Consider the following 25,508-nt stretch of genomic DNA (forward strand, 5'->3'; position numbering starts at 1 on the left):
AGCCATGAAAGAACGTGGAGTTGTGTCATGAGCAGCTGGGGAAGGGGTGCCAGACTCCCAGCGCCTGTGAAGTTTGTATCTGTACCCGGCGCATTTTCTGCATAGGAAGTGCTTTGATCTAGGTTACTAACAGCAATGTTTTGAAGATCTGATGCTGAGGGTTTTTTGTTTTGTTTTGTTTTTTAAATATTCCGCTGTTTAATGCTGGCAGTTTCTCCCAGCACTCACTGTCCAAATGGCTAAAATTGAGAATGTGACTCGGAGCCAGCAGTAAGGATTTGAGCCCTTTTTTTGTTTGGGTTTTTTTTTTTTTTAGTTATTATTTTTTGTGTTAAGATCTCTGACTTAATCCCTGTAGCTAATCTAGTTAAAATGGAGTAAATCTCTGGATTTACTGGTACAGCTGGAGAAAACTTGACAGTCATGTGGCCAGGAGTGATGCCTCCTTGTGACCATTATACTAAAGAGCTCTTTGTTTCAGGCTCATGTACAGTCAGGAATGGTTCCTTCTCACCCAACTGCCCATGCTCCAATGATGCTAATGACGACACAGCCACCTGGTGGTCCCCAAGCCGCCATCGCTCAAAGTGCACTACAGCCCATTCCAGTCTCGACAACAACACATTTCCCCTATATGACGCACCCTTCAGGTGAGGAGTGTGTGCCCGGGAGACCTGCACCGTAACTGAGCCAGGTCGTAGTAGCGAGAACTGTTATGAACCAGATTTGGGGAAAAGAACAACAACAAAAAAAAAAGAAAAAAAAAAAAAGAAAAACAACCTTAAGATGTCCTTGTAGTGGCAGGCTGCTGAAGGCAAAGTGTTGCTGCATTTCGCATTTATGCGTTGCCAGCCCAAATGCGAGCTTAGATAAGCGTATGAGATTTAGCTAATTTAGCAAAGACTTTGCTTCTCTCTAGCCGAAGTAGAGAAATGGATAACTGTGCAGACTCTGGCACTGTGGGACTGTGTTCTTCCAGGTTTTGCTGTGGTTTTGCTGTGGGGGATGGACTGTCTGCGTAGCCTGTTTATAATGATCTCGGGGGGTTTATTAAATTTAAAGTGATCGGTCTTGAGGATAGGAGTGAAAATGTTGCTTGGGGGTAGGGCTGTTAGACTTCTAATGACTGAAGTAAAGTGACAACTGAAGTCTAATCTTTAATTCAGAGTAACATTCTGCAGCTTTACTTTTTGGCAAAAGTAGGTGCTGTATGACTTCTTTCTGCTTTAAATTTAACCTTACCTAGGTTTCTTTATTATTCATTTCCAAACAGCTTCTAAACTTTTGTAGTTGAACTAGTTACCTTGATTTTGTTTCTGGGGGAATGTGTGAGCAGAACAAGGCTGCTTTGTGAGGGTTTAGGCAGGGGAAAAAAACCATCCAAAGGACATCTTGATATGCAGGGTTTTGTTTTGTTCATTATTAAAAAAAAAAAAAAAAGGAAAGAAAAATAAAAATAAAAAAAAAAAGGAAAAGTTCAGCTCAGTAGTTGTCCTGTGACCACTTTACTAGCAAACTGTTGTGTGGCTTGCCAATTTATTATTTACATTTGAACTTTTTTTTTACAGTACAAGCCCACCACCAACAGCAGTTGTAAGGCTCATCTGGAATAACTGAAAGGCTGGATACCTTTTGTAGGCCAAATACCCTCCTTCTACTGCTTCTGCCAACTGGAAGCACAGAAAACTAGAATTTCATTTTATTTTGTTTAAAAAAAAAAAAAAAATTGATTTCTTGTAACATCCACTAGGAATGCTAACAGTTCATCTTGCAGTGGGAGAGATTCGGACTGAGTAGAGGCATTTAGGAACTTGTGGGCTATTCCATAATTCCATGCACTGTATCTGAGTCCTGCAAGTGCCCCAACTCTGCTTGCTGAAAACTGGAAGTTATTTATTTTTTAATGACCCTTCAAAGTTATGAACTCATCAGCTAGCAAAAGAAGTAACAAGAGTGATTCTTGCTGCTATTATCACTAAAAATCAAGACTTGGAGATCCCTTTTACTTCTAACTAAACTTGAAACAGGTTCAGTAAAAAAAAAAAAAATTCTAATCGTCAAACTGATGAATTATTATTTATAAATCACGTTTGATGAGATAATCACTATCGTGAGACAGTGATGTAACTTTTAAGTTAAGAAAACTTTTACTTTGTAGATAATATAAAATAAAAACTTAAAAAAAAATTAAAAAATAAAAAAAGTTTTAAAAACTGACCTACTTAGTGTTTGCGTCTTGTTTTACCAGTATTTTATTTTAACGTGTGCTCCAGCTTCCGCTCCGAATGGGAGCGAGTGTTTGACTTAGCGCCAGGTAAGCTTTGCGGTGTGTCTCTGCCGTGCGTGTGTGCGTGTGTCCCACGACACCAAATCCCTCGTGTTTGACTTGCAGGGCTGTTGAAAAAAACAAGTCAAAGGGTTTCAAGATGAGGAGTTCGGTAGAGGTTTTAAAAGAATTTCTTGTGTTCGGATCTGTTCCCTGGTGCCTCAGCCTTACACGGGTCTGGCTGGTGGCGCCGAAGGCGTCACAGCTGGGCCCCCAGGCTTAAGGTGACAAAACTGTAGACAACGTGGTGCCGCTGGAGAAGGAAGGGAAGGAACCGGGGTAAGCATTCCTTAGCAAAATGACTGCTAAAAAGATGGGGAAAAGGATAGGAGAAGATAATTGACTATGAAGTGCTGCGGTCTTCCGAAGCGTGCTGTACGGTGCAGGCATCCCGCACCGGCTGACCAAACGGTGATGCTGGTTAAACTGGATTATGCTGTGTTGGCGTTTCAGAGGCAGGACGAGTAAGCCGTGGTGCGTGCAGCCTTTCACGGGCAGAGTTAACGTGCCAGCGTGGCTTGGTGAAAAACACACGGGAAAACAAATACCGCTGCAGCTTCTGTCTTAATCCTTCCAGGTCCTTAATCCTTCCAGCAGCGCAGTAAAATGTCGTGAATTCGTGTTGAGGTGGGCAGCAGGGGGCATGAGACCGTCACGGACCGTGATGGTGACTTGGGGCAGGACTCCTGGAAGGAGTCTTCTGAGAAGAAACGGCTCCTCGCGCAGGTTATCGCTTTCTTTACCTTTCTAGGGGAGGGTTTCTGTCTTTTAGCAGCCATTAATTCAGTATCTGTTAAAATAATATCCAGGCACCTACAGAGAATCAGACTAAAGATTCAAAGTGAGAAACAAGTTCTAAAAACAGTTTATTAAGAGCAGATTTTTTTTTTTTATATTATGTCAAAACTGCATTATTCAAGAATAAGTTACTTGTACAGTACATACAGAAACAATATATAGAAAAACCTACTATACAAGAATTGTGCAGGTGAAAAGTAGAACTCTCGGATCAATCTGCTTTTCATCCAACAAACTGTTGGCTTTAATTATCCTGCTAAAGGCGGAGAATGCACAGTCGCCTCCCCCACCTCTGGTAGTCGCTGGTGAAGGTCGGGGGCTGTTCAGATTGAACAAGCTTAAATTAAAATTTGGAATATTGTACTCAAACCTGTTAGTCAAGATTTTAAGGCTTTGTAGGCTTGTTAGAGTAAAACTGTGTTGGTTGGATGACAGCAGTGTTCTGTAGGCTGGAGACTGTAAGAAATGAGGAGCTTTGGCCTCACCCCGGACCTGGACCTCTTCTTAGAAGCTTTGCCCCAAAATAGTTTTGACGCAAAAGCCATCGGTGAGGGAATGGGGGTGTCAGTGTTTGGTGACCTCCTGTGGATTGCTGGTGCCGTATCTCAGGGCTGGGTTGCGGGAGGGAGGGAGGGATGGACGAAGACATGAAATACGGGTTCACGTCAGGAACTTCTTCAGAACCCGTCACCCGTAGGGACACGCAAAAGCCACCGATAGGGAGGGTGGTTTCCATATCTGGCTGGACTCAGGTTATGGACTAAACCAGGTCCCTGCTGTCCTAGAGAGCGAAGGCACTGCCCGTTTTGCATCTTTATTGCCAAAAACAACTGTCCTGAGTAGCCGGCTGAAATGGGGCTTCCCTCCCTGCTGGGCCTCCCCTCGGGGAGCGGCACCAACGGGCACCGGGCAAAGGCTCCAGCCAAAGGCACCGAGAGCTGGGCTTGAGTCATGGCTTTGTCGCCTTGGCTCCAAACGTGTTGCATGTGTCCATCTCCAGGACCAAGCTGAGCCCTCAGCGGTCACATCCCACTTTATTTCAGCTCCAGGAAAAGGCTCTTTCTCCTCCGTGGGAGCCTAGGAGATGGCTGTACCTGCAGCCCTGCGGGGGCTTTCCCCATGGCTTCCCCTCCTCCCAAAACTCGATGCTGCTACTTCATAAAGCCGATAAGAGCCCACGTGGGCCGGGGAACTAAACCTGCTGAGTCCTAAGCTCCTTTCCTAAGTTTAGAATATAAAAATTCCTTCAGGTTGCTTATATTCCATATAACGGAATGGTTTCATGCCCTTTTCCTGCTGCTATAATAAAGAGGAGGACCTGGATTGATGGGTGCTGGCAGGAGCGGAGGAAGGGCTGCGCGTCAGGCTCTCACCTGGGTCACAAGCCAGATGGTTTCTAGGAGAAATGGGATTTCGAACTCAGCCCTTCAGGAGCTGGGCAAATAGCCCCGGAATCCGTGCCATGGGTCCTGGTGCAGCTGGGGTTGGGTGGGGGGGACCGAGCTGGGTGGCTGGAGAGGGAGAGCAGCAGCTCTGGGCTTGGCTAAATTAGCTTAAACCAAACGAGCCCCTTGGCGGGAGCGGCTTGGTGGTGAAACGGCCCTTGGCTACCTTGGTGGTGAGGTCCGAGAAGGAAATAACTCTTATTAAATAATTTATCAGAGCCACTTCCCCAGTGCTCGCTGGGGAGAACGGGAGCTCGCGTCCGCCGGAGTTTTGTTTGCAGAGGGGAAGCGGCTGACGGGGCGATAATGAACTCCATGTATATTCTGCTAATCAAGCGCAGCGATTTCCATCTAAACTACGGAGAAACCCCTTTGCAATTAAAACGGCAGGTTAAAAATACCACATGCGCATGCATGTTTAGTTGTTGGCGCTCGAACGATAAGCCCCGGCGCACCAAAACAACCCATCCCGGCGGCAGCAGCATCTGATTTATCTGGCACAGGCTGTGCCGGCCATGAATAGCGATCCCTTTTCCAACCCCTTTTCCCAGCCCGTTCCTTCTTGCGGACGCTCTGGTGTGATTCGGGTGAGGTCACCTCGTCCTTTGGGGAAAGAACCCTTTGAATGGGACTGCCTGGAGCTCAGCAGGACAAAAAAAAAAACAAAAAAAAAAAAAATCAGCTCTTTGAACCTTCGTAAGATTTAGCGTGTGGGTTTTTCCGAGGCACGCGTGCCCCGGGAGCCACGCAGCAAGCAGCTGAAGGAGCCAACAACTTGCGCTACGCTTCCTCCCCTTCCCTTCTTCATCCCTAGAAATGCAAGACCGGGGGCAATTAGTTATTAGCGACGAAGGGAGCGCCTTGCCGGCCACAAACCAGCCCCGGCTATATGTTCCTGCCATTCGGTGCAGCCTTTTTGCTGGTCCGGGAAGGAAAATGGGATGTGGATATGGCGGAGAAGCTCCAGCCGAGGACAGGGCTGCCTTTGTTTCTCCAGCCGCCTGTCCGGCTTCGGCAGCGCTGGAGCTGCCGTTTGCTCTTCACCCTCCGCTTTCAAGAGCGAGCGCGACGGTGTGCGCTGAGCGCCGGGAAACGCCGGGCCCCGCCGGGATATGGGAATGCTCCCCGTGCGCCCGTTTTCAGCTTGTTGAAGGGTGAAAAGGGAAGGGGAAAAGGGAAAGGGGGAAAAAAAGACCTTGCCTGTTCTGAATGTACAGAGACAGCCTGGGAGAGAGCGACGGGGAGGCACAAAATGGAAATCCTAAGTTGTTTCTCTAGTTGATGGTGTCCGCTTTCTCCATCCTTTGACTACGACTTACAAAACCAGATTTGCTCTCACGGCCGGTCCCTCGCCTGCGTTTGGCCCCAGCTGTTTTGGCCCTGCCTGCCCCTGGCTCCTGCCTGCGCTACGTCTGCCCTTTCTGCCCCCGCGCCGTGATCGTCCCCTTCGGTTCCTGCCCTTGAGCAGAGTTCGGCTCCTCGGGCTGCGGCTGCCAACCAACCGGGCTCACCGCACACCGGCTCCGGCAAAGCCCTGCCGAGGGGCTTAGATGTTTGCAAAACACCCCAACTCAACCCCACGAGGCTTTTTGTTTGCTTGCTTTGCAATTCATTCCTAAATGAGCTCCTGAGGGCATCTCCACTTAAAAAAAAAAAAAAAAAAAAAAAAAAATTAAAGTCTTTTTGCCTGTAAGGCCGTTTCAAGGCAAGTTTTGCATCCGAAATCCCGGGGAAGGCCACGCGGGCTGCACTGAGAAATCTGGAAGTGGAGTGGGGCGAACATCCCCTCCCGCCTGTCGCAACGGCTCCGGCCCCTTCCTTATTCTTAAAATAACGGCAGCTTCTAAGAAGCGGTTCCTCTCCCGGCGCGGCCGCCCCAGCTGCCCCAGGTAAAGGGCACCGGGGCTCGGGGGGGGGCACACAGCCTGGAAACGGCAGCGGAGGTTGGGGTACTGACCCACCTAAGGCACATCGCGGGGGTGCAGCCCCTCAGCGGGCTCGGGGAGGGGGATTTGGCTGGGAAAAAGCTTCTCCAGGCAGGGAAGCATACGCCGATGGCACCCCCTTGCCTGCAGAAGGCTGCTGCAGAGCTTTAAATACCACCAAACTCTTGGTCACACAGTGCTTGGGGGGGGGGGCGGGAAAAGAGGCAAGCGAGAGCGGTGGGGGGGGGCAGCCACCTGTGCTGGCGAGGTAAAAAAGTACTTGGGGGGAAAAACTGATTTAGATTTGTGCCTAAAATGCTTCCATCGCTGGGATAAGATGCCTCCACCACCGGGATAAAGCACCTTCATCACCAGGAGGAGCCGCCTGCTGTCAGTCTCTGCGTTAGTTCTCAGCTAGTGACTTTATTAATGAGGGAGCAGTTAGTGTTCACGTCTTGATTAGCAAGGCGAATGGCTAAGTATTCGTCTGGCTGGTGCGGGGAGCAACTGCAACTGCGCTAGGTTAAAAAAAAAAAAAAAGAGCAAGAAAAGCCTGTTTTTGCCTTATCTTAAAAAAAAAAAAAATGAAGCCCCAGCTCTGATCGCGATCGTCATCTTCGCCCGACGCGGGAGCTCAGCTCCGGCAGGTCGGGCTTTGCTGGAGGGTTTGGCAACGGCAGCGGGTTGCGCAGCCCGGAGCAGCAACTGGTCGATGAATTTAGAATCCACTTTTTTTCCCACCCCCCACCCCCCCCCCCTTTTTTTTTTTTTCCCTTTCCTTTCTCCAATTATAGGGGTGTAACGCAAGACCCCGGCTCCTCCTGGCACTGTCGTGTCAGGGACAGGCGGGAGACCGAGCCTGATGGCACGATGCTCGGGACGCAGGGATGCAGGCAGGAGCAGTGTGTGTAAACAGTAATGAGAAAGCTTTCATAATAACAACAAAAAATAAAAATAAAAGGCCCTTTAACAGGCCAAAGAGAGGGAGCACACCCGTACTGGAGTGAAAAATTACCCCCTTCCTTACAAAAAATATAATAATCATCCCTAACCAGAAGGAAGAAACGAAGTACATTCTTTCTGGTGTTCCCAGAAGGTCTCTAGGATTTCTCCACCCGAAAGTGCATCCCGGCGCCCGTCAGAGCGGCGTGTACTGGTTGTCGATGGCGCGGACGTGGCCCCGGCCCGGTGCCTCCACCTCGTAGTCCGAATCGCGGTGCCGGTGGCCGGGGGCCGTGGCTGCCCCGCTGGGGCGCAGGCTCTGCGCCAGCTCGGCCGGCGGCGGCACCAGGTGGAAGATCTGCTCCGGCGGGGGGCCCGGGGGGGTCTCGTCGGGGCCGCGGGGGCAGGAGGAGCCGGCGGGGGCGAGGCTGAATTCGGGGCTCCAGCTGGGAACGCGCAGGGAGAGGGGGACGGTGCTGCCGGAGCCGGGAGCTGCGGGTGGAGGGGAGAGACGGCAGGTGGGTGGGATGCTCCTGCCCCATCGCCCCCCGCTGTGGGTACCAGGGTGGGGGTCCGGGGCGCATTCTGCACCCGCCCTGGCCGCAGCGGGGAGCAGCCGGCGATTTAGGGCAGCTTCTCCTTTTTGGAAAGAGGAAGCCGGGAGCTCGGGAGTCACCTTTTGTGCCGCTGCCCGGATGCTTCCGCTTCCCCCCCCTCTCCCGGCCTCCCCAGCCACGTGCAGCCAAAGGGCCCAGCTCTGGGACATCCGCATCCATCCCAGGGACCCTCCTGCCGGGACACCCCCTCCATCCCTGCACCCCCCGGGAACGTCCCCATCCCTCCCTGCCCGCCTACCTTGTGGCTGGGGCAGGACAACGACGTAGCTGGACAGACGGACGTCGCAGGCTGTGCCGCACTCCAGCGGGATGGGGTAGCGATGGAAGTGGTGCAGCATCTCCACAATGGAGGAGAAGCGGAGGTGCTGGACGCGGCACTGGCCCCGCTCCGTCAGCGCCAGCCGCAGGTGCTGCGGGGAGGAGCACGGACCTGTTACCCTTCCACCGGCTCCTTTGCTGGAGGAGATGATGGGGGGACACAGGGATATTTGGGGTGGGGAAGGGACAAATGGCCTTAGCATGACGTGCTGCACCCCCAGCCCGCGGTGCCCTGCTCGTTGCAGGGTGTTTTGCCCCGCCAGGAGCGGGGACGGGGCCACCAGCCCACTGTGACCACCAGGCAAGGAGAGCATCTCCACGGGGTGGGATGGGACAGGGACCACACTGCGGTGGGGAGGTTGCCCGAGGGACTCCTGCGAGATTTCTGCCCCCCCCTGCCCCAGCCCCTTCTCCCGCCCGTACCTTTGCTCTGCCCTGGAAGTTGAAGGTGAGCACGTACTCGCCGCGGCGTGTCTCGCTCTGCCGCACCAGGAAGACGCCGTGGCCCTCCAGCCCCCCCAGCTGCACCAGATGAGCCGCCTTCACGCGGGAGATGGGCCCGTGGAACCAGGGGCAGGAGGAGAGGAACTGCTCCATCTTCGGTCCCGCCGCCTCCCCCGGGCCCCCTGGCGTCGCCCCTGCCATGGCACAGGGATGAGTGCCCCGGGGACAAGGGGACCCCTGCCCACCACCCCCGGTCCCCTCCCCTCTGGCTCTGCCCCCCTGCTGTACAATTCGGGGATGCCATGGCAGGGATCCCCCCAAGCGAGGGATGTCCCCTGCACCTCTGCCCTGTCCCCAGGGTCCCCCGGGCATCCCTGCTGCTCACCTTGGCTGAGGTTGTCGGTGTTGGTAGCGGGGCTGGTGGCCGCAGGGTCGGGGTGCCGGCACGCCAGGAGCTCAGGGTCGCCCATGTCAGACCTGCCGGGGGACAAAAGAAGCCAGGCTGAGCACCGGCGGTGGGTGACAGGAATGGTGCTGGGGGACACGGAGTGGCTGTCCCCATCCCCAGGCTCGGGGACACCCGCCGGGCGCTCACCCCCTGTGTGCACACTCCCGGATCTCGGCCGTCCAGGAGCTGAGCTGCTGCTCGTCCCCGGCCTCGAACACGACATCGGTGGCGTTGGCGACCTGGGGGGACATGAGAGAGGGACAAGGAGGCTTCAGAGAGAGAAAGAGATCTGCATCCCCCTCCCACCCACCCGCACTTGGGGACCGACCCTGACCCCGGCCGGGGCAGAGCATCCCCCACCCGAATGCCGCATCCTCCTGTGCACCCTGTCCCTAGTTGGGAAGAGGAACCGAAATTTGGCACGGGAGATTTCGGCAGCCATGTGCGCCCCGGAGGGTGGGAAAGGCCTCGGGACCGGCTGCGGACCCCCTCGGCCAGGCCCTACCTTGAGGACGAAGGTGTGGAGGTTATCGGGCATCTCGAGGCGCGTGCACCTCCGCACCTCCTGGATGGCGGAGCAGGCGGCGTGCAGCTTCGGCTTGGAGCCCTGCGGAGGGGAACACGGCGGCTGAGCTCAGCCCCAACACCCCTGCACCCCAAAATGTCACCCCACGTCCTGCTGCTCTGCCGGGATGGGGCTGAGCCTGCCGGGAGCCACCCGAGGCATGGCAGCCAGCGAGGAAATACCCCGCTCTGCAGGGAAATACCCCACCGGCAAGGAAATACCCCATGTGGCAAGGAAATACCCTGCACGGCGCTACCCGGCCATTGTCAGGGCACTGTCAGGGCACTGCTGGGGGGGGCTGAGTGGTGCCCGGAGTGGGGACCCACCTTGGTGGCCCCCCCAAGGACCTGGCAGCGGAGGGATGGGTGGAGGAGAGGAGGGAGAAGGGGGTTCCCAGCGTGGCAGCGTGTGCTGGGGAGACTGTGTGCACCGCTGGGGAAACTGGGGTGCGGGCAGGGAGCACCCCGGTTGTGGGCGCAGGGCTGGGGGGGGTCGGCAGTGCGCTCAGGGGTGGCGTGCCAAGAGCTCCCCGTGCCCACCCGGCCGGTTTGGCGCTGACACAGGCACATGACAAAAAGCTGAGCAAACACTTCCAGAAAGACTAATAATACCCCTCCCCGCAGCTTTCGGTTCCGCCGCTGCCCAGCGTGCCCCGTGCGCTGGCAAGCGAGCCGCTGACCGCCGCGAGGCTGCGTACGGCATATGGCAGCCACCCGGCCACCGCCGGGACCGGGCTGTATCCGGGGTGCCAGGGACCCTCCTTGGATACGAAATGCCCCTGGGGGACCCCTGCACCGGTCCTGGACGATGGAGCTGACCCCTCCGTGCTCATCCACATGGCCGGAGCCAAGCGTGTGGCTAGCGAGCCGCCCCGTGCAACCCAGCAAAGCCCAGCCAGCGCTGGTATGTGCCTGGCAAGCTCGTGTCCCCCCGCCCCGGTGCTGGGCTTGCTGCCAGCACGGTACGACAAAATTTTGGCTGGCTGTGATTCACGCGGTGGTGGCTTCAGCATCCCACAGGCTGAGCTTCTGCACCCTGTGCCAGCCCCGGCATTCCCCCCGCTCCCCGCCTTGACGATCCACGGCCACCGTCCCCGCGGGGACGCCAGTCACGACGGTGTTTGCCAACCGAAGCACATTAATTTTGCTCCGAGCTTGCGACGCTGGCAGCAAAGCCACCCCTGCCATGTCCCCAGCCACCTCCACAACCCCAAGGGGGGTCCCCACCGGGCGCTGGGGGACCCGTCCCTCTCCACGGTCACCCAACCAAACTGTCTTTATTTGCTTTTTTCTTTTTTTTTTTTTTTCCATCCCCCCCCTCCTTCCTCCCTCCCTCCCTCCCTCGACACTCTCGACCGAGGACTCGGTGTACTTTCGGGGCCGGAAACGCAGCGCGAGAGGGATCAGCCCTTATCAGCGCCGAGCTGCGCCGAAAAGAAAGTTCTTAGAAGTCGCTCACCGAACGGCATCGTGCAACGGGGTTGGGCGCTACCGCGGCGGCTCGCGGCACCCCCGGGCCCGTCGGCGACAGTGATTGCAGCTACAGCTGCAGCTGCAATCACTGTCGCCGACGGGCCCGGGGGTGCCGCGAGCCGCCGGTGCTTTATCCCAAAGGATTTTTATCCTTTTTTTTTTTTTTGGCCATCCTCGGAAGATAACCCCCGTCCTGTGCAAAGTCCTGCCGGGAGAAAGCCCAAGGGGTTTTTGGCCCATCCTGGCTGCTTTCCCGTACGCGGGTTGTGACGCCCGGCACGTCCCCCGGGCTCGCTGGCGTGGCGGGTTTTATCGGCACCCATCCCGAGCACAGCGTCGGGGTCGGCCCTCCCGCTTTCCTAGGAAGGGGGAAATTCCAGGAAAGAGGGAGTTCGGCGAAGCCCCCCCCCGCCCTGCTTCCCTCCCCGGGAAAAAGCACAGACGGGGAGGGTGAAGGGAGAAGGAAATGATGCAGCAGAGAGATACGGTGCCCGAAAAACGAGTCTGGCTTCGGAGAAGTGCCTACCGCAGGCACGGTGCCCCCGCTCCCCCCCCCGAACCACCACACCTGACCACAAGATGCCCTGCTCGATGGCAGCCCGTACCGAGAAAGGGATTTCTCGGTAACCAAAACTGCATACTCAACAGGCTGCGCGTTCACCCGGCACCCACGGGCTCCTTCTCGGCAAGAGAGGTGCCACGGCAGCATCGTGGGGCTGGGTATCCCCTGCTGCCGGCTGGGCTTGGGATGCTCGGGATGCTCAGGATGGGATGGGATGCTCGGGATGGGATGCTCGGGATGGGAAGGGATACTTAGGATGGGATAGGATGCTCAGGATGGGATGGGATGCTCGGGATGGGATGCTCGGGATGGGAAGGGATGCTTAGGATGGGATAGGATGCTCGGGATGGTCAGGATGCTTAGGATGGACAGGGATGCTCCGGATTCTTGGGATGGGATGGGATGCTTGGGATGGGATGCTCAGGATGGGATGGGATGCTCTGGATGGGAAGGGATGCTTAGCATGGGAAGAGATGCTCAGGATGGCATGCTCCGGATGGGCAGGGATGCTCGGGATGGGAAGGGATGGGATGAGATGCTCAGGATGGGATGGGATGCTCAGCATGCTGCCCCAGCTCAGCCCCGCAGCCCAACCAGCACCAGCTCCCACCCCAGAGACTTCACCCCACTGCTTCCCAAAGGATCCTGTGCACATGGGGGACACCCCAGCACAAGGTTGAACACGCCCCCCAACATCACCTGGGGACACGATGTCCCACAAAGCTGCACTCCCAAGCCCCCAGAACACAGCCCCCACCGTGCCATAGCTGTGGCATCCCCGGTCCTGACACCTGGCACGCAAAATCGGCCATCCTGGGCTGTGACACGGGTGACGTCCGGCTCACAGGGCTGACGGCAGCAGGATCCAGCCCGGCTCCCCCAGATCCCTTCTCCCTGCAGGGACTGACAGTGGCCAGGCATTGCTGGGGACATCGAGTCACCCATGGGGACACATGACAAGAGCCACACAGCTCTCAGCGCCTACTTAAATTTAGTGCTCGAGAGCAGTGTCCTCCCACCTGCGGTCTCCTGACCCCCACTATTTGTATTTTTGCTCTTTGCAGAGGATTTTTTTCCAGAGTTTAAAAATACAAAGCTCCAGCCAGGCCAGAGCTGTCCCCACTGTCAGGGGACATGTGGCAAACTGGAAGATGGAGGAAGATGGAAGATGGCTGCTCCCAGCCCAGAGCATCCCTCCAGAGCCCAACGCTCAACCCGGGTGGTGGACACCCCACTGCACCCCCTGTCCTGTGTCCCCGCATCCCCGACACTGGCGGGGGGGGATGTCATGGGGAGCACCAGCATGGCACTGGGAGAACTGGCACGGCACGAGGAGTGCCAGCATGGCATCCGTGGCCACCACGCACCTGGGGAGGGCAGGGCGGCCGGGAGAAAGTGGGGTTTGCCGGCATCTGCCAAATATAGGAAGGAGCCCGACGCCAGCTCGGCACTGTGGTCGTGCCGGGAGCGCGAGCGCTGAAGGTCAGGCCAAGGTCACGGCTGCGCTCGGGCGCTGCAGGCGCGGAGAGGAGCTGCTGCGTTTCCGCCTTGCAAACCCCCCGGTAACAGCCCTCGCCGCAGCTCCTTCGCCCGCCACTTTCTTTACTCCCCGTGTTTACGCCAGGCCGGGGCACGCCGCGCTGCCGCGGGCTGCCCATGCCGCCGGGCGCCGCCGGCTGCTTTCGGCGCGCTCCTCCCTCCGGCAGCCCTCGCAGCGCACCTTTCCGCCCGCCTCTGCCGCTCGCACGTGTGAGCGGCGGTGGGGAAACCACCGCCCAGGAGGGCTGGCTCGGCACGACGGGTCCCTCTCCAACCAGAATATTTGGGATTTTTTTTAATTTTTTTTTTTTTTTTCTTTTTTGAACCAAAACTCCTCCCAACCTGCCCAAACATGCCAGGAAAGCTCTCACCGCGATGCTCTGAGTCGCTGCCGTATGGAGCACGACCTGCATGGATGCGCAGTGGACACGGCAGATGGTGGGAGAGCTTTTTTTGGGCTGGAGAAAGAGGAAGGCAGCCAGCTTTCCAAGAACGAGAGCGCAATCACACCGCCACGCTGCCCATGGCCAGGAGAGCCATGGGCACCTCTAGGCTCAACTGGTACCAGCACCCACCGCCCACCCAGACACCCCCGGGCTCAGCCCATTTCTGCCGGGTCCCCAAAACCCTGCCAGCGCCTGCAATGCTGGTTTACACAGGAGGAAGCCGGAGCCACCCACCCTTCCCAGCGGATTTGGCCAGTACCCAGTCCCCTGCTGGCAAAGGTGGCAGTGACACGGGGATGACAGTGGTGGCACGGCAATGACGGCAGTGGCATGGTGATGATGGCCGTGGCACAGCAATGACAGCAGTGGCACAGTGATGAAGGTGGTGACTGGTGGCATGGTGATAACGGCGGTGGCACAGCAATGACGGTAGTGGCCTGGGGATGATAGCAGTGGCGTGGGGGTGACGGTGGTGGCACAGAATGATGGTGGTGGCATGGGGATGACAGCCACGGTGATGGGGCCGGCAGGCCGAGACCGTGCGGGGCAGAGGGAAAATCCTTCGAGAGCGACGGTCGCTGTCACCGGCCCCTCCACGTGCCAGGGATTTCCCCGCGCCGGCTCTTTCGCTTCCACTCTGAGTCACGCCGCGGGAGGCGGGGAAGCGCCACGAGCCCTTGTGCAAAGTCCCCGACGGATACGGGCGAGATTTGTTGCTTCTTGTAAATCACGGAGCCCGCCCTGTACCCCTTCGGCAAGGCACAAACCTCAGCCGGAGCTGCAGCATAGCCCAGCCCAGCCCGGCCCTGCCGGTGGACGGACAGGCGGATGGATGGACAGCCAGCCAGCCACCGAAATCTGCAGCCGTGCGAGTGCCGGGTTATGCCGATGTAAAACCACATCCCTTGCCCACAGCCCTGGGGAGTTTTGTGGAGTTTCCCAGGAGCACGGAGACACGCAGCCCCATCCCGGGGGGATGCCGGGCCAACTGGAGGGGAAATAACATCTCATTGTCCCAGTGCCGGGCAGTGGGGTGGCACCGGGGGTCCTGCGGGGCTGGGATGGGCACCGAGGGTGGTGCTGGAGGGCGCAAGGTGTCTGCTGCACCGGCGATCGTCCTCGGGGATTTGCACCACGGGTAATCCCAGCGTTCGTCCTCGGGGACTTTGCATCACAGATAATCCCAGCGTTCGCCCTTGGGAGGTTTCACCACGGTTAAACCCAACGCTCCTCCTCGAGGACTTTGCACCACAGATAATCCCAGCATGTGTCCTTGGGTGTTTGCACCACAGCTAATCCCGGCGTTCATCCTCGGGGATTTGCGCCACGGCTAATCCCGGCGCTCAGCCTCGCAGGTTTGCAGCACAGCTAATCCCAACATCTGTCCTCCGGCAGCTAATCCCAGTGCTCCGGGGGGTTGGTAGCACAGCTAATCCCGATGCTCCTCCTTGGGCATTTGCACCACGGCTGATCCCAAGGGGACAGGTCTGCCCCAGGCAGCGCCATGCCAACGCTGGTGTTGGGGACAGGGGCTGGGATCCCACTGATTTGGGCCGTTTCCCTGCACAGCCCCGGCCTCTCATACGCCTTCTGCACCCCACGTCCACTGCAGGGCCCCCCAGCCCAGCTCACCCCCTCAAAGCTCACTGGAGAGGACCCTTTGGTGGCATACTCCAGCCTCTCTGCCTGCATGCAGAGGCTGTTCACTCTGAAACCTACTGACAGCAGTGAGTGCCATCATGGGGTTCTCTGTTCTGGGCTTGGGGTGCTGGGCATAGGAGGTGCCACCTCTGCCCATGAGAGGTGATCCCCGCCCCGCACCAAGACCCCGGCTATCACCTCGCCAAAACCCCCTCTCTGCCCACCCCAAACCCCAGCCAGCATCTTCAACCCACCGACACCGGAGGCACAAAAGAGCTTCCAAGACACCCCGTCTCGAGGCATCCCCAAAGCCCGCGGGTGGGGGACAGAGCCATCCCCGAGGGGACCAGGCTCAGCGGTGACAAGAGGCACCGTTGTGCTGGCCTGAAGCGCTGGCTCGGGGGCGGCTGGGGCACAAAGCTCCTTCTGTTCCCATCCCGAGCGGCTGCTGAGCGCCGGCGAAAGGCAACACAAGAAAACACAGCCCGGATCCCCACCGACCCACCGAGCCCATATTTCTTATTAAATTAAACCCAGGGTGCCATAAAACACAACCCCCAGAGCCGCTGGGTAAATCCATACCTGTGGGGAGGGATCTGGGGGGGGGTCCAGCTAGAAACCCCCACCCCATCCTCGGGGCTGACTGCCCCTCTTTGTGCATTGATAAACCTCAGCGGCCGCCAGATCCGCACAAACGAGGCGACCTTCCCTCCCCAAAACCCTGCAAACCACCCCAAAAAAGCAGAGAGCCCAGCGGCTCACGGTCACAGCAGGGATAGGGAAGACGGGGGCTATAAACAGGATCTGTAAACAGGCAGCATTCGCCAGCCCCTTTAGTTTTTTTTTTTTTAGTTTTTTTTTTTTAATTTATTTTAAGCCAAACTCGCTTCCAGCGTGGGCTGCTTTAATAATTTCCTGGAATAAATAACAAGCGTGGAAAGTAAACAAGGTGTCTGCGTGCGAGCGGGAGCCGGCCGCAGCCGGGGACTGAGTCACCCCAAAGCCTGGCCCCGCAGGGATGGGGGGCATCCAGCACGGACCCCGCAGGGTCCCCAGGATGTCCCGGGATTTTGCACCACCCAGGACCATGGAAGGGCTCCGAGAGCCCAAGGAGGAGCATTCGCTCCCCCCCCGCCCCCCCCCCCCGGGTGGGTACTTTGGTCCCAAAGCAGGACCTTGCCTGGCACTGGTCCCGGCCCGGCCAAAGGAAGGAGATCTTGCCCAAAATGCTTCGTTTTTACCATAATCTCAAGACGACGATGAACGTCACGACACCCATCACGAGAGCTGGGAGCGGCTGCCCGGCAGGGAGGAGTCCTGGGGAGTCCCATCCCCAGCCGAGCCCCCTCCACCGGGATGAATCCTTCCAGACCCCACGCTGCCTGCGCAGCCTCTCATAAATATTTACCTTTGAAAGAAGCGGCACTCAGCCTCGAAACAACCACATCCTGGGCCGTAAAAAAAAAAAAAAAAAAGGAAAAGGAAAAGAAAAAGAAAAAGAAAAAGAAAAAGAAAAAGAAAAAAAAAAAGAAAAAAAAAAAGAGACAACCACCCAAAAACCACCACCGGGCATCTCACACCCGGGCTGAGTGGGACCCAGCACCCCCCGGCACCCCGTGGCCCATCACGCCCCCAGCTGCGGGAGGCTGGTGGGGAAGCAGCACGGTCCTTCAGCGCTTCCCCAGTCCCTTTTCCTGTGATTTACTTAATATCTCCATTTTTTGCTCACTTCTCAGCTCACACACGGTGCTTTCCTACCCAAGAAGCTCTGCAGCATCCCTGAGACGGACACGGCCCCGACCGCGAGCAGCCACCGGCATGAGCCGGGCCGGGGGGGGGGAGGTCAGAGCAGTGGGGCAATCCCCCCCAGTCCCACTGCAGCAACAGCAGGGTGGATTTTAAACGATGGGGTTCAAAAGGGAGGAAACCCCCCGAGCCCCCCTCCTGCAAAGCCCCATAACCCCAGCGCCGGGGGAAGCGGCAGCCTGGGGCTCCGTCCCGCACCCTTCCCCTCGCAACCCAATCGAGCCCCGGCGAGCTCCATCCCAGCAACACGGTTTCCAAAATAAGAAACTCTGCTCTTCAGCAATTAACGCCGGGGCTGTGGTTACGCTGCTAGAAGTGTTTTTTCCGTGCATGACCAAGGATGGAAAAAGTTGTGGTTAATAAATGACAAATAACCTTTTGTCTCATCGCCCTCCCCCTGCGTGCCCTCACCCTCCGATACCAAAAAAAAAAAAAAGGCGGGGGGGGGGGAGAATATTTAAAAATTCACCACCAAAATCTCAAAAAGCCAAAAGGCCGCCCAGCCCCGCGTGCCTTCGAAGAACAGCAAGTGGCGCGGCGCCGAAAGCGAAGCAGCGAGGGGATGCGCCGCCCGCTCCGCTCGGCGGTGAAAGTCTGCGGGCGGGTTTCGGTGCAGCTCCCAGCACCCTTGGGTGCAGTTTCGCCTCTCCCGAGGGAATCGCAGCACACTCAAACCTCTCCGGCTCTTACCCCATGGCAGGTTTCCCAGCTCCTGCCCTGGGGATGCCAGGAGAAGGATGTGGTCCCTGGGGCTGCTGGGAGAGGGATGCGGTCCCTGGGGGAGAGATGCAGCCCCTGGAGATGCCAGGAGAAGGATGTGGTCCCTGGGGCTGCTGGGAGAGGGATGCGGTCCCTGGGGGAGAGATGCAGCCCCTGGAGATGCCAGGAGAAGGATGTGGTCCCCGAGGTTGCCAGGAGAAGGATGCAGTCCCTGGAGAGCGATGTGGTCCCTGGGGTTGCCAGGAGAAGGATGCCAGGAGAGGGATGCAGCCCCTGGAGATACCAGGAGTAGGATGCCAGGAGAGGGATGCAGCCCCTGGAGATACCAGGAGTAGGATGCCAGGAGAGGGATGCAGCCCCTGGAGATGCCAGGAGAAGGATGTGGTCCCTGGGGTTGCCAGGAGAAGGACACCAGGTGAGGGATGCAGTCCCCGGAGATGCCAGAAGGATGTGATCCCTGGGGTTGCCAGGAGAAGGATGCCAGGAGAGGGATGCAGCCCCTGCAGATGCCAGGAATAGGATGCCAGGTGAGGGATGCAGCCCCTGGGGATGCCCGGAGAGGGATGTGGTCCCTGGGGATGCCCGGAGAGGGATGCAGCTCTCCAGACATGTACTGTCCAGCCACTAAGGGATGATCCTACAGGGTCGCTCTTGGCTGAAGGATCAAGGCAGCAACCCCTGCTAGCCTGGGATTGTTTAACTTTTTTTTTTTTAATTGCAACAAAGAGAGAAAAAAAAAAAAAATCAAAAAAAAAAAAAGTGGTGCGAGCCAGCTGGCCCCTGGGCAAACAACGGGGACCGGGGCAGGAGCACACGTGGTCCAGCCCGCTCTGGCTCGCAGGATAGAGGATACCAAATGGGATCCAGATTGACACAAGGGTGCCTTTCCCCGGGCCAGGACAACGACGGGACATTGACATGCTTCCCATCACCAGCAAATCCCTTCTCGCGGGGCAACCGCTGCCCGTGGGCTCCGGCAAACCCAGAGGGGTTTGCCGGAGCCCACGGGCAGCGGTTGCCCCGCTTATGGTGGCCCTGGGAGGAAAAGACCATTTTGCATCAGGGGTTTTTTTTGCAGGAATAGAGAGAGGAACAGAGGAGCTCATGGGGCTGCAGCAGGGAGAAGGGCATTTATGCATCCCACTTGGCGCATCCAGTTTTTAAGGATAATTATAGGTCACTAGTAAGAGGAAAGGTGGTTCAGATCGGAAGCAAAGCTGCAAAAGACGGGGGGGGGGGGGGCGGGGGGGAGGGTTTGCTCAAGTCCCTGCCTGGGATAGGGATGCAAACACAGCTGCTGCTGGGGTCAAGGCTTCCCAAAATATGGCCTCTCCATCCCTGCGGGCAGGAACGGGCGGCAGCTCCTCCTCCGCCACTGCCTCTCCATATATCCTCGGTTGAGTCACTCAAGGTCACGTTGGAGCAGCCCCAGTTGCTCCTGGAGGCACAAAGCAGCTCCGGGAGGAGCCGGGGATGGGGACCACGATGCCCGGCCGGCTTCTGCGCAGAGCCCCAGGCGCTGAAAATCGGAGCCCCAGCGGCGCAGGACCTGCTTGCTCAGGAGGTGGCAGTTCTCAGAAACCAGCTTCAGGTGAAAGGAAGGGGGAAGAAAAAAAAAAAAAAAGAAAAGAAAAGAAAAAAAAAAAAGGAAGTCAAAGCAGTCTCACGCCGAGCAGAGATAAAAATACTGCTCCTCCTGCGGCCACGGCTGAAGACGTACGAGCTATATGACACAGGCACCACGGGTTTTCAGCGGAAGGAGTCTTCCTGGCTTGTCTCGGCATGCCATCAATTTACGGGATGCACTGGATTTCATTAAAATGCTATAAAGAATCCAGCACAAATGCAAATCCCATTTCCCTTCCCCTTCCTGTAAAAACATCTGGTCAACAGAAACAGCCTGGGACATTTCCGTTGCAAATCACAGTTTTCACGGAGTTTAGGACTTGGCCATGTAAGAGGCACTCAGGGCTGGGGCTCAGCTGATGAACAGCCCCGAAACTCCGCAGGACTTCCCTAAAACATGCAAACCTGTTTTGCCAGCTTTGGCTTAAATTTATGAAGGTGGAGGGGCCTCAGAGCTACCCCGATCCTACAAATTATATGAGACGGTAGAAAAGGGAGAAAGCCGTTAGCGCCTCCATGGAAAGCAGGGAGGACTTGTGAGCATTGCCCTCATACTAGACATCAGAGAATCCACGTGGTCCGCATGCCTGGGACCATACCCAGGGTTTCACTGGTTTTCCTGGGCACATGTATTTATACACCCATACGTACGGGTATTATAGATACCCCGATATGCCCCTGCTCCAGGCGCTCTGCGCGTCAGGATGGCCCCACCACAGCGCGGAGTCCAGCCCAGAGCATCGGTGGCACGGCATCCTCGCTCCCCTCCTCTCCCCAGCACACCAGCACCCTCCAGCATCTCCCCAGGGTGGGGGTCCGGGTGCCCCCCACCCTGCGTCAGGTGCCCTGAGCCCACCGTTGCCCTGCGGGAGGCTGTGACCCTCTCCCGGGAGAGCCCCGGATCCCATCGCCTCCAGACCCCTCCTTCGCAACATCGTTTTTCCAGCGCTCGAGGGAGGAAGGAGCGATGCCAAAACCAACCCAGCAGCAGCTGCAAGGATGGGAAGCCCCATCTCATCCGGCTGAAGCTCACGCAAGACCGGCCCATCCCTGGGGGACGGGATGCCCACGTCGGGCAGTGCCGCGGGGATTACCGGCGGCTCCGGCACGGCTTGCCGGCACTCACCCCTTCGCCCGGCACAGCGCGGGCCGCAGGCACCCAAGCAGTAAATGGGATTAGGGCTCTTCAAAGCGCCCTGCTCCCTTTGATGCCGGGCACGTTACGGGATTAGGCTGAGAGGCCCCGTCGGAGCGCACTGGGGGAAAAGAAGATAAAAGCTGCCAGAAGCAGAGCGAGGGAGCAGCAGCCGAGCCATGGTGGGGCACGCGTGGGGCCACCCCCTCTTTTCCCCACAGACCTGGCGCTTCCAAGGTCATGGCAAGGTGCTGAATATATCTGGGGGCTTGGCTTGATGCTGCAAAGCTGGGAGGCTGAGCTGAATTTCGATTTACATCGTAGTATTTAATTTGTAGAAAGGGAGAAGGGGAGGGTGCTTCTGGGGAGACCAGCCAGGGATGAAAGCCCCCAGGGACTGTTTTTACCGTCACCTATTTAAAAACATTAATCTTTCATGATGATCAATGGCATCTTTAAATCAGGAGCAGATCCACCACACAGGGGAGAAGGCAGCGGCAAAGCCCTGTGAGCATCCCGGGGCTGGACGATGGAGGGGAGGGGGCTCCGTGTAGCCTTCCCTGAGAAGTTATTGGTTATTATTTAGTTATTTTAAAGGAAAAAAAAAAAAAAAAAAAAGAAAAAGATAACCACCAACAAGCTGTTCTGTTCGCACCACTCCAAGGTTTGCTCCTTGCTGGGTTTGGGGAGCGGGACCCACCAGCACCATGGGGGGTTTTCCAGCACCCTTGGAATTCGACCGCAGTTACTGGGAAAGGGGCTGGATTGATTCTGCTGTAACGGAGACACGATCTGGCCTCGGCCCAGTTAATTAGAAAGGAAGGACCCGCCCTGAGAATATTTGCACAGGAAGCAATTTACTGGGGAGACTCGTGAAATCCAGCGAGGAACATCCCCCCGCCTTCCGCGGACCTGGCGGAGAAACCCTTCTGCTCGGGGACCACAGGGTCCCCAGCCTTCACGGCGACCGGGATGCACGGGTAAATCTCCGTGGGACGGAGATTTGTTGCAAACGGCGAGAAATAACGCTGCCGAGCGCCGGGGGAACTCGCGAAATGTCCTGTTTGAAATGCCTCCCACCCCTGGGTCAAAGCCGGCCAGGGGCTGCGGGGAGAGGAAGAATGTGCTGTGCACTGGGCTTGCTTCCCAAATGGAGGGTGGGGGGGGAAATAAAGAGAAAAGAAAAAAAAAAAAAAAAAAAAAAAAAAAGAAAAAAAAAGGGAAAAAGCAGCGTTTGCAAGCGCCAGGTCCCGGGAGCAGGCAGCACCCAGCGGGGTCCCATCCCAGACCTTGTCCTGCAGGACAAGGACGCTGCTGCGGCGTGCGAGTGCCCGGGGGTGTGACGGCTCCGCTGCCCGCGCTGTGCCCTTTGGGGCAAAAGGTTCGGCAGAAAGGACGGCTCAGCTCCCCCCACGGCTGTGCCGGGTCACCGGGGATTCCACCTGGCGTGGAGGCGGCCGAATCCCCTGCAGCCTGATGTGCATGGTGGGGAGGGGGGGGGGAATGTTCAGGAGCTTGGTGCCCGGGTGGCGGGGGGCACAGGTGGGTGAACACGGAGAGGCACCCTCAGATGCAACCACCAAAATCCCCCCCGCATCAGGGAGCACAGCCACCCCCGGGAGGGCATCGCCTTCGCTTCGCTTCTATTTTTGGTTGGCTTGTATTTGCAAAGCCCCGAGGGGGAGGTCTGGGCAAATGCCACCGACGGTGCAGAGCAGGGTCTCAGAGAACACCAGCCCAACGCCTCCCTCCCCACCGCCGGGTCCGACGTGCCCAATGCCATGGGAGTGAGCTGGGGCCCAGACCACGCCAGCGCCCTGCCCGGCTGCTGCGACCACCCTCAAAGAGCCCCAAAACGGTGCCGTTTGGAGTCAGACCTCCCCGTGTCCCGGGACAGGGACAGGCGCTCCCACGGGGACAAACAACTGCAAGCCCTGACACAACGGAGCAAAACCGGCTTTTACTTTTTTGACAATTCTGGTGTTGTTTTGGGTTTTTAGGGTTGGGGTTTTTTTTAAAAAAAAAATAAAAAAAAAAATTCAATATTGGAGTGGTTTGACAGAAGTAGCGGGAATTTAGCCAGCTGCCCCCCGGCCCTGTCGCTGCCGTGAGCGGCAAACGCAGCCCGAAGGCAGGGACAAGGCTCCGGCTTTACCGAGCCTCCCTCCTTCTGAAGTACAGGTTGGTCATCAAAGTTAAACAAGCACCAAAAAAAAATAAAAAAAAAAAAAAAAGGAAAAAGAAAGAGAAAACCCAGCCCATAATGCTTGCGTAAGACCTGCCATGTGGAGGAACTGTCTTTTTAAAGATTAAACACCACGGCTCACCCCCACACACACATCGCTCCCCGGTCACTCACATCCTGCATCATCTCCGCTCCAGCCGGCGTCTAAGCACCACGGGAGCTCCCCGGGGTAGCCGGGATCTGAATTTCTAGCCACAAAAGTACTTACAAAAAAATAAAATTAAACTCCCTTACAGGTCCCACGGGGGACAGAGGAAGGCACAAAGCCTAATTTCTATTTTCCCTTTCCTTTCCCAGCCTGCCCAGGCGAGCAGATGCCGTGGCTGCTGAAGCCATGGCACAGCGGGGACAGGGTGAATTTGGGGTTCGCCAGACCCAGCGACCCCCTGCCTTGCCAGGACGGGTCCGTGAGGCCGGGGACGAGCGGTGTGGAGGCCACCAGCCCCTTATCCTCAGTTCCGCACTGAGGGCAAGGCAGGCGCTCTGCTTCTAGCCAGAAAAGCCAGGGGGAAGAAATGCAATTGCATCTTGGGTGACTGCAACAATTAGCATTTGTGCCACCCTTGGCACATGCTGACAGCATCTTTCGCCCCCCCAAACGCGAGCCCACTGCTCTCCTTCTCAGAGGTCTCAAATAAAGAGGGTGCAGTCTCCACGGCCCAGACATTGCCCACGGTGAGAGACCCTTGCAACCAGGGATGCACCACAGCCCCGCTCCTCCCGGCGGGATGTGCCAGCATCCCAACGCGCTGCTAATGGACCCGCAGCATCACCCTGGCTGAAACAGGCAAGAGCCGGCAGGTTCTTACCTTGGGGGGGTCGAAGAGCTCCAGCACGTACTCCTCGCCGTCGGGCGTCCCCGCTCGCCGCAGCACCAGGCGGCAGCGCTGCCAGCGCGTCCCGCTGTCCAGGGAGGTCTCGTCCAACAGCCCGTACTTGAGGAGCCCCTCCTTGCGCACCTCGGGGGGCTGCTCCCGCGACAGCCCCCACGGCAGGATGCGCTTGCCCAGTCCCGGCTTAAGAGCCACCTCCGCCGCTGCCTCCCCGTCCCCGTCCCCGGGGAGGGTGTCCGAGGAACGGCGTCGGAAGAGGCTGCGCCAGCTCCTGCGCAGCTGGCTGAGCGAGAAGGGCCGCCGCGCCGGCCCCGCCAGCTCCTCCGAGCTCCAGGACTTGCGCAGCCCCATCGGGGCAGCCTCGGGGGCTCGGCCGGGCTGCTCGGGGCGGGCGCCCGGCTCCGTCTCGGCTTTGGTGGCCACCGTGCCCAAGGAGACGTCCATGTGCCGCCGGTGCGTGTCCCGGTAATCCCGTGCTGGGCCAGCGGGCAGGATGCGGAGCTGGTTCATGGCGAAGCCCTCCTTCACCTCGTGGCAGAAGTACTGCTGGAAGAGGTCAGTGAACTGCACCGAGAAGTTCTCGGCGGCCAGGAGGTCATGGTGCGGGTGCTCGGTGGCGAAGCACAGGTAGTGCCGTGCCAGCTCCTTGGCGGTGCTGATGGCGTGCAGCTCGCAGAACTCATGCCAGCCCCGGGGATGCACTGGCGTGCCGGCCGGCAGAGCGTGCCCATTCATTGCCGTGGCTCCAGCGAGGCGGCCGCACTGCAAGACAGAGCACACCCGCGGCGTCAGGGTGGCCCCAATGCCCCGATACCTCCCCCTCTACCCCGAGAGCCCCTGGCCAGCGCGGCCGCACACCGCTCCAGATCCATACCCACAGGGCAAGCAGCCTGGGGCTTGCTGCGGATAGCTTGGCCCCCATCAAAGATACTTCATCCACCTGGGTAGAGCATGGGGACACACACTGCAGCTGGCCCGGGGTCAGCCGGCTCCCTGGTGAGCGGCACGGCCCCACGCGCAACCGCTACAGCCTGTGACCCCCCACCCTGGCAGGGGCAATGGCTGTGCAAGCCACTGAGCGCCCAGCCCCGCCGCAGCACCTTGCATCCCCATCCCCACCTTGCAGGGCCGTGCCTCAGTTTCCCCACCTGCAAGGTGGGGTGCCGGCAGGTCCCGGCGCGGGGCGTCTCTGGGGCTTCCTGCCAGCACAGCTGCCTGCAGCTGCCCGCCGCCCCGCGGGGACGCCCGGCCAGCCCGCATCCGCTCGCCTCCTGCCAAAGCTTCGCCCCGCCGACGGGTTTCCCTCCAGGGACCTATTTCAACAGAGCTGATAAAACTGGAGTGGGGGCGGGAGGAGGAGTAAACGACATGAAAAGCTGGAGAAATCCAGGGACGGAGCTGCCTTGCCTGCCAGATCCAGCCGGCCCCACCAGCCCGGGGAGATGTGGCCGCGCCGCTGGCATGGCCAGGGGTGAGCACACATCCCCAGGGGGATGCTCTGCTGCCTGCAGGACCGAGGGGCCGTTGGGCTCTGGCAAACCACGCCATATCTCTGCCCCGAGCAGATTGCGCTGCAAGGCCAATCTGATGGCACCCATGGCCGGCGTGCAGCCGTCCTGGCATGCCCGGCAGCAGCGTTCCCCATGGCTGGCCCG

The 25,508-nt window shown here is 58.0% G+C and overlaps 3 protein-coding genes across 22 annotated transcripts in view; 1 reads left to right on the forward strand and 2 right to left on the reverse strand.

Annotated features, from left to right (window-relative positions):
* ATXN2 (ataxin 2) overlaps nucleotides 1-2,213 on the forward strand; it is a 52,456-nt gene extending 50,243 nt beyond the window's left edge. For 12 of the 16 annotated variants that reach the window (XM_054219692.1, XM_054219686.1, XM_054219691.1 and 9 more), the window contains one exon: nucleotides 482-2,213. In XM_054219692.1, coding sequence (XP_054075667.1) covers nucleotides 482-685 — 204 coding nt within the window. In that variant the 3' untranslated portion in view covers nucleotides 686-2,213. The remainder of the gene's footprint in view (nucleotides 1-481) is intronic. The other 4 variants (XM_054219679.1, XM_054219682.1, XM_054219684.1 and 1 more) reach the window with 1 other exon arrangement.
* A 948-nt stretch (nucleotides 2,214-3,161) lies between these two features.
* SH2B3 (SH2B adaptor protein 3) lies at nucleotides 3,162-25,508 on the reverse strand. 5 transcript variants are annotated; one of them, XR_008469167.1, is made up of 10 exons: nucleotides 24,973-25,506; nucleotides 24,728-24,793; nucleotides 23,830-24,615; nucleotides 9,769-9,870; nucleotides 9,411-9,502; nucleotides 9,201-9,292; nucleotides 8,795-9,009; nucleotides 8,292-8,463; nucleotides 7,547-7,928; nucleotides 3,162-5,204 (listed from the first exon to the last, which is right to left on the reverse strand). XR_008469167.1 is itself a non-coding variant. In XM_054219697.1 (10 exons), exons 1-9 carry the CDS (start codon nucleotides 25,474-25,476, stop codon nucleotides 7,595-7,597), a joined length of 2,409 nt encoding a protein of 802 aa, XP_054075672.1. In that variant the 5' UTR covers nucleotides 25,477-25,508; the 3' UTR covers nucleotides 3,162-5,204; nucleotides 7,547-7,594. The 5 variants fall into 5 exon arrangements, 4 of the variants coding, with proteins under 4 accessions (XP_054075672.1, XP_054075670.1, XP_054075674.1 ...); XM_054219697.1 differs by having other exon boundaries at nucleotides 8,292-8,509; nucleotides 24,973-25,508; XM_054219695.1 differs by lacking the exon at nucleotides 3,162-5,204 and having other exon boundaries at nucleotides 7,404-7,928; nucleotides 8,292-8,509; nucleotides 24,973-25,508.
* LOC128917094 (uncharacterized) lies at nucleotides 17,035-19,366 on the reverse strand. Its single transcript, XM_054219700.1, has 2 exons — nucleotides 18,534-19,366; nucleotides 17,035-18,407 (listed from the first exon to the last, which is right to left on the reverse strand). The coding sequence occupies exons 1-2, from the start codon at nucleotides 19,151-19,153 to the stop codon at nucleotides 17,981-17,983; spliced, it is 1,047 nt and encodes a 348-aa protein (XP_054075675.1). The 5' UTR covers nucleotides 19,154-19,366; the 3' UTR covers nucleotides 17,035-17,980.

Source organism: Rissa tridactyla, chromosome 13 (assembly GCF_028500815.1).
Source record: "Rissa tridactyla isolate bRisTri1 chromosome 13, bRisTri1.patW.cur.20221130, whole genome shotgun sequence".
In the NCBI taxonomy this organism is placed as follows: Eukaryota; Metazoa; Chordata; class Aves; order Charadriiformes; family Laridae; genus Rissa; species Rissa tridactyla.

Coding starts and splice junctions, on each gene's coding strand:
- LOC128917094 (XM_054219700.1), bottom strand. CDS start 19,153: ATGCATAAATGCCCTTCTCCCTGCTGCAGCCCCATGAGCTCCTCTGTT. Junction 18,408..18,533: donor TGCATCCCTCACCTGGCATC/CTATTCCTGGCA, acceptor TCTCCTGGCAAC/CCCAGGGACCACATCCTTCT.
- SH2B3 (XM_054219697.1), bottom strand. CDS start 25,476: ATGCCAGGACGGCTGCACGCCGGCCATGGGTGCCATCAGATTGGCCTT. Junction 9,503..9,768: donor TCCACACCTTCGTCCTCAAG/GTAGGGCCTGGC, acceptor ATGTCCCCCCAG/GTCGCCAACGCCACCGATGT. Junction 9,010..9,200: donor CACCGACAACCTCAGCCAAG/GTGAGCAGCAGG, acceptor GTGCCATGGCAG/GGGCGACGCCAGGGGGCCCG.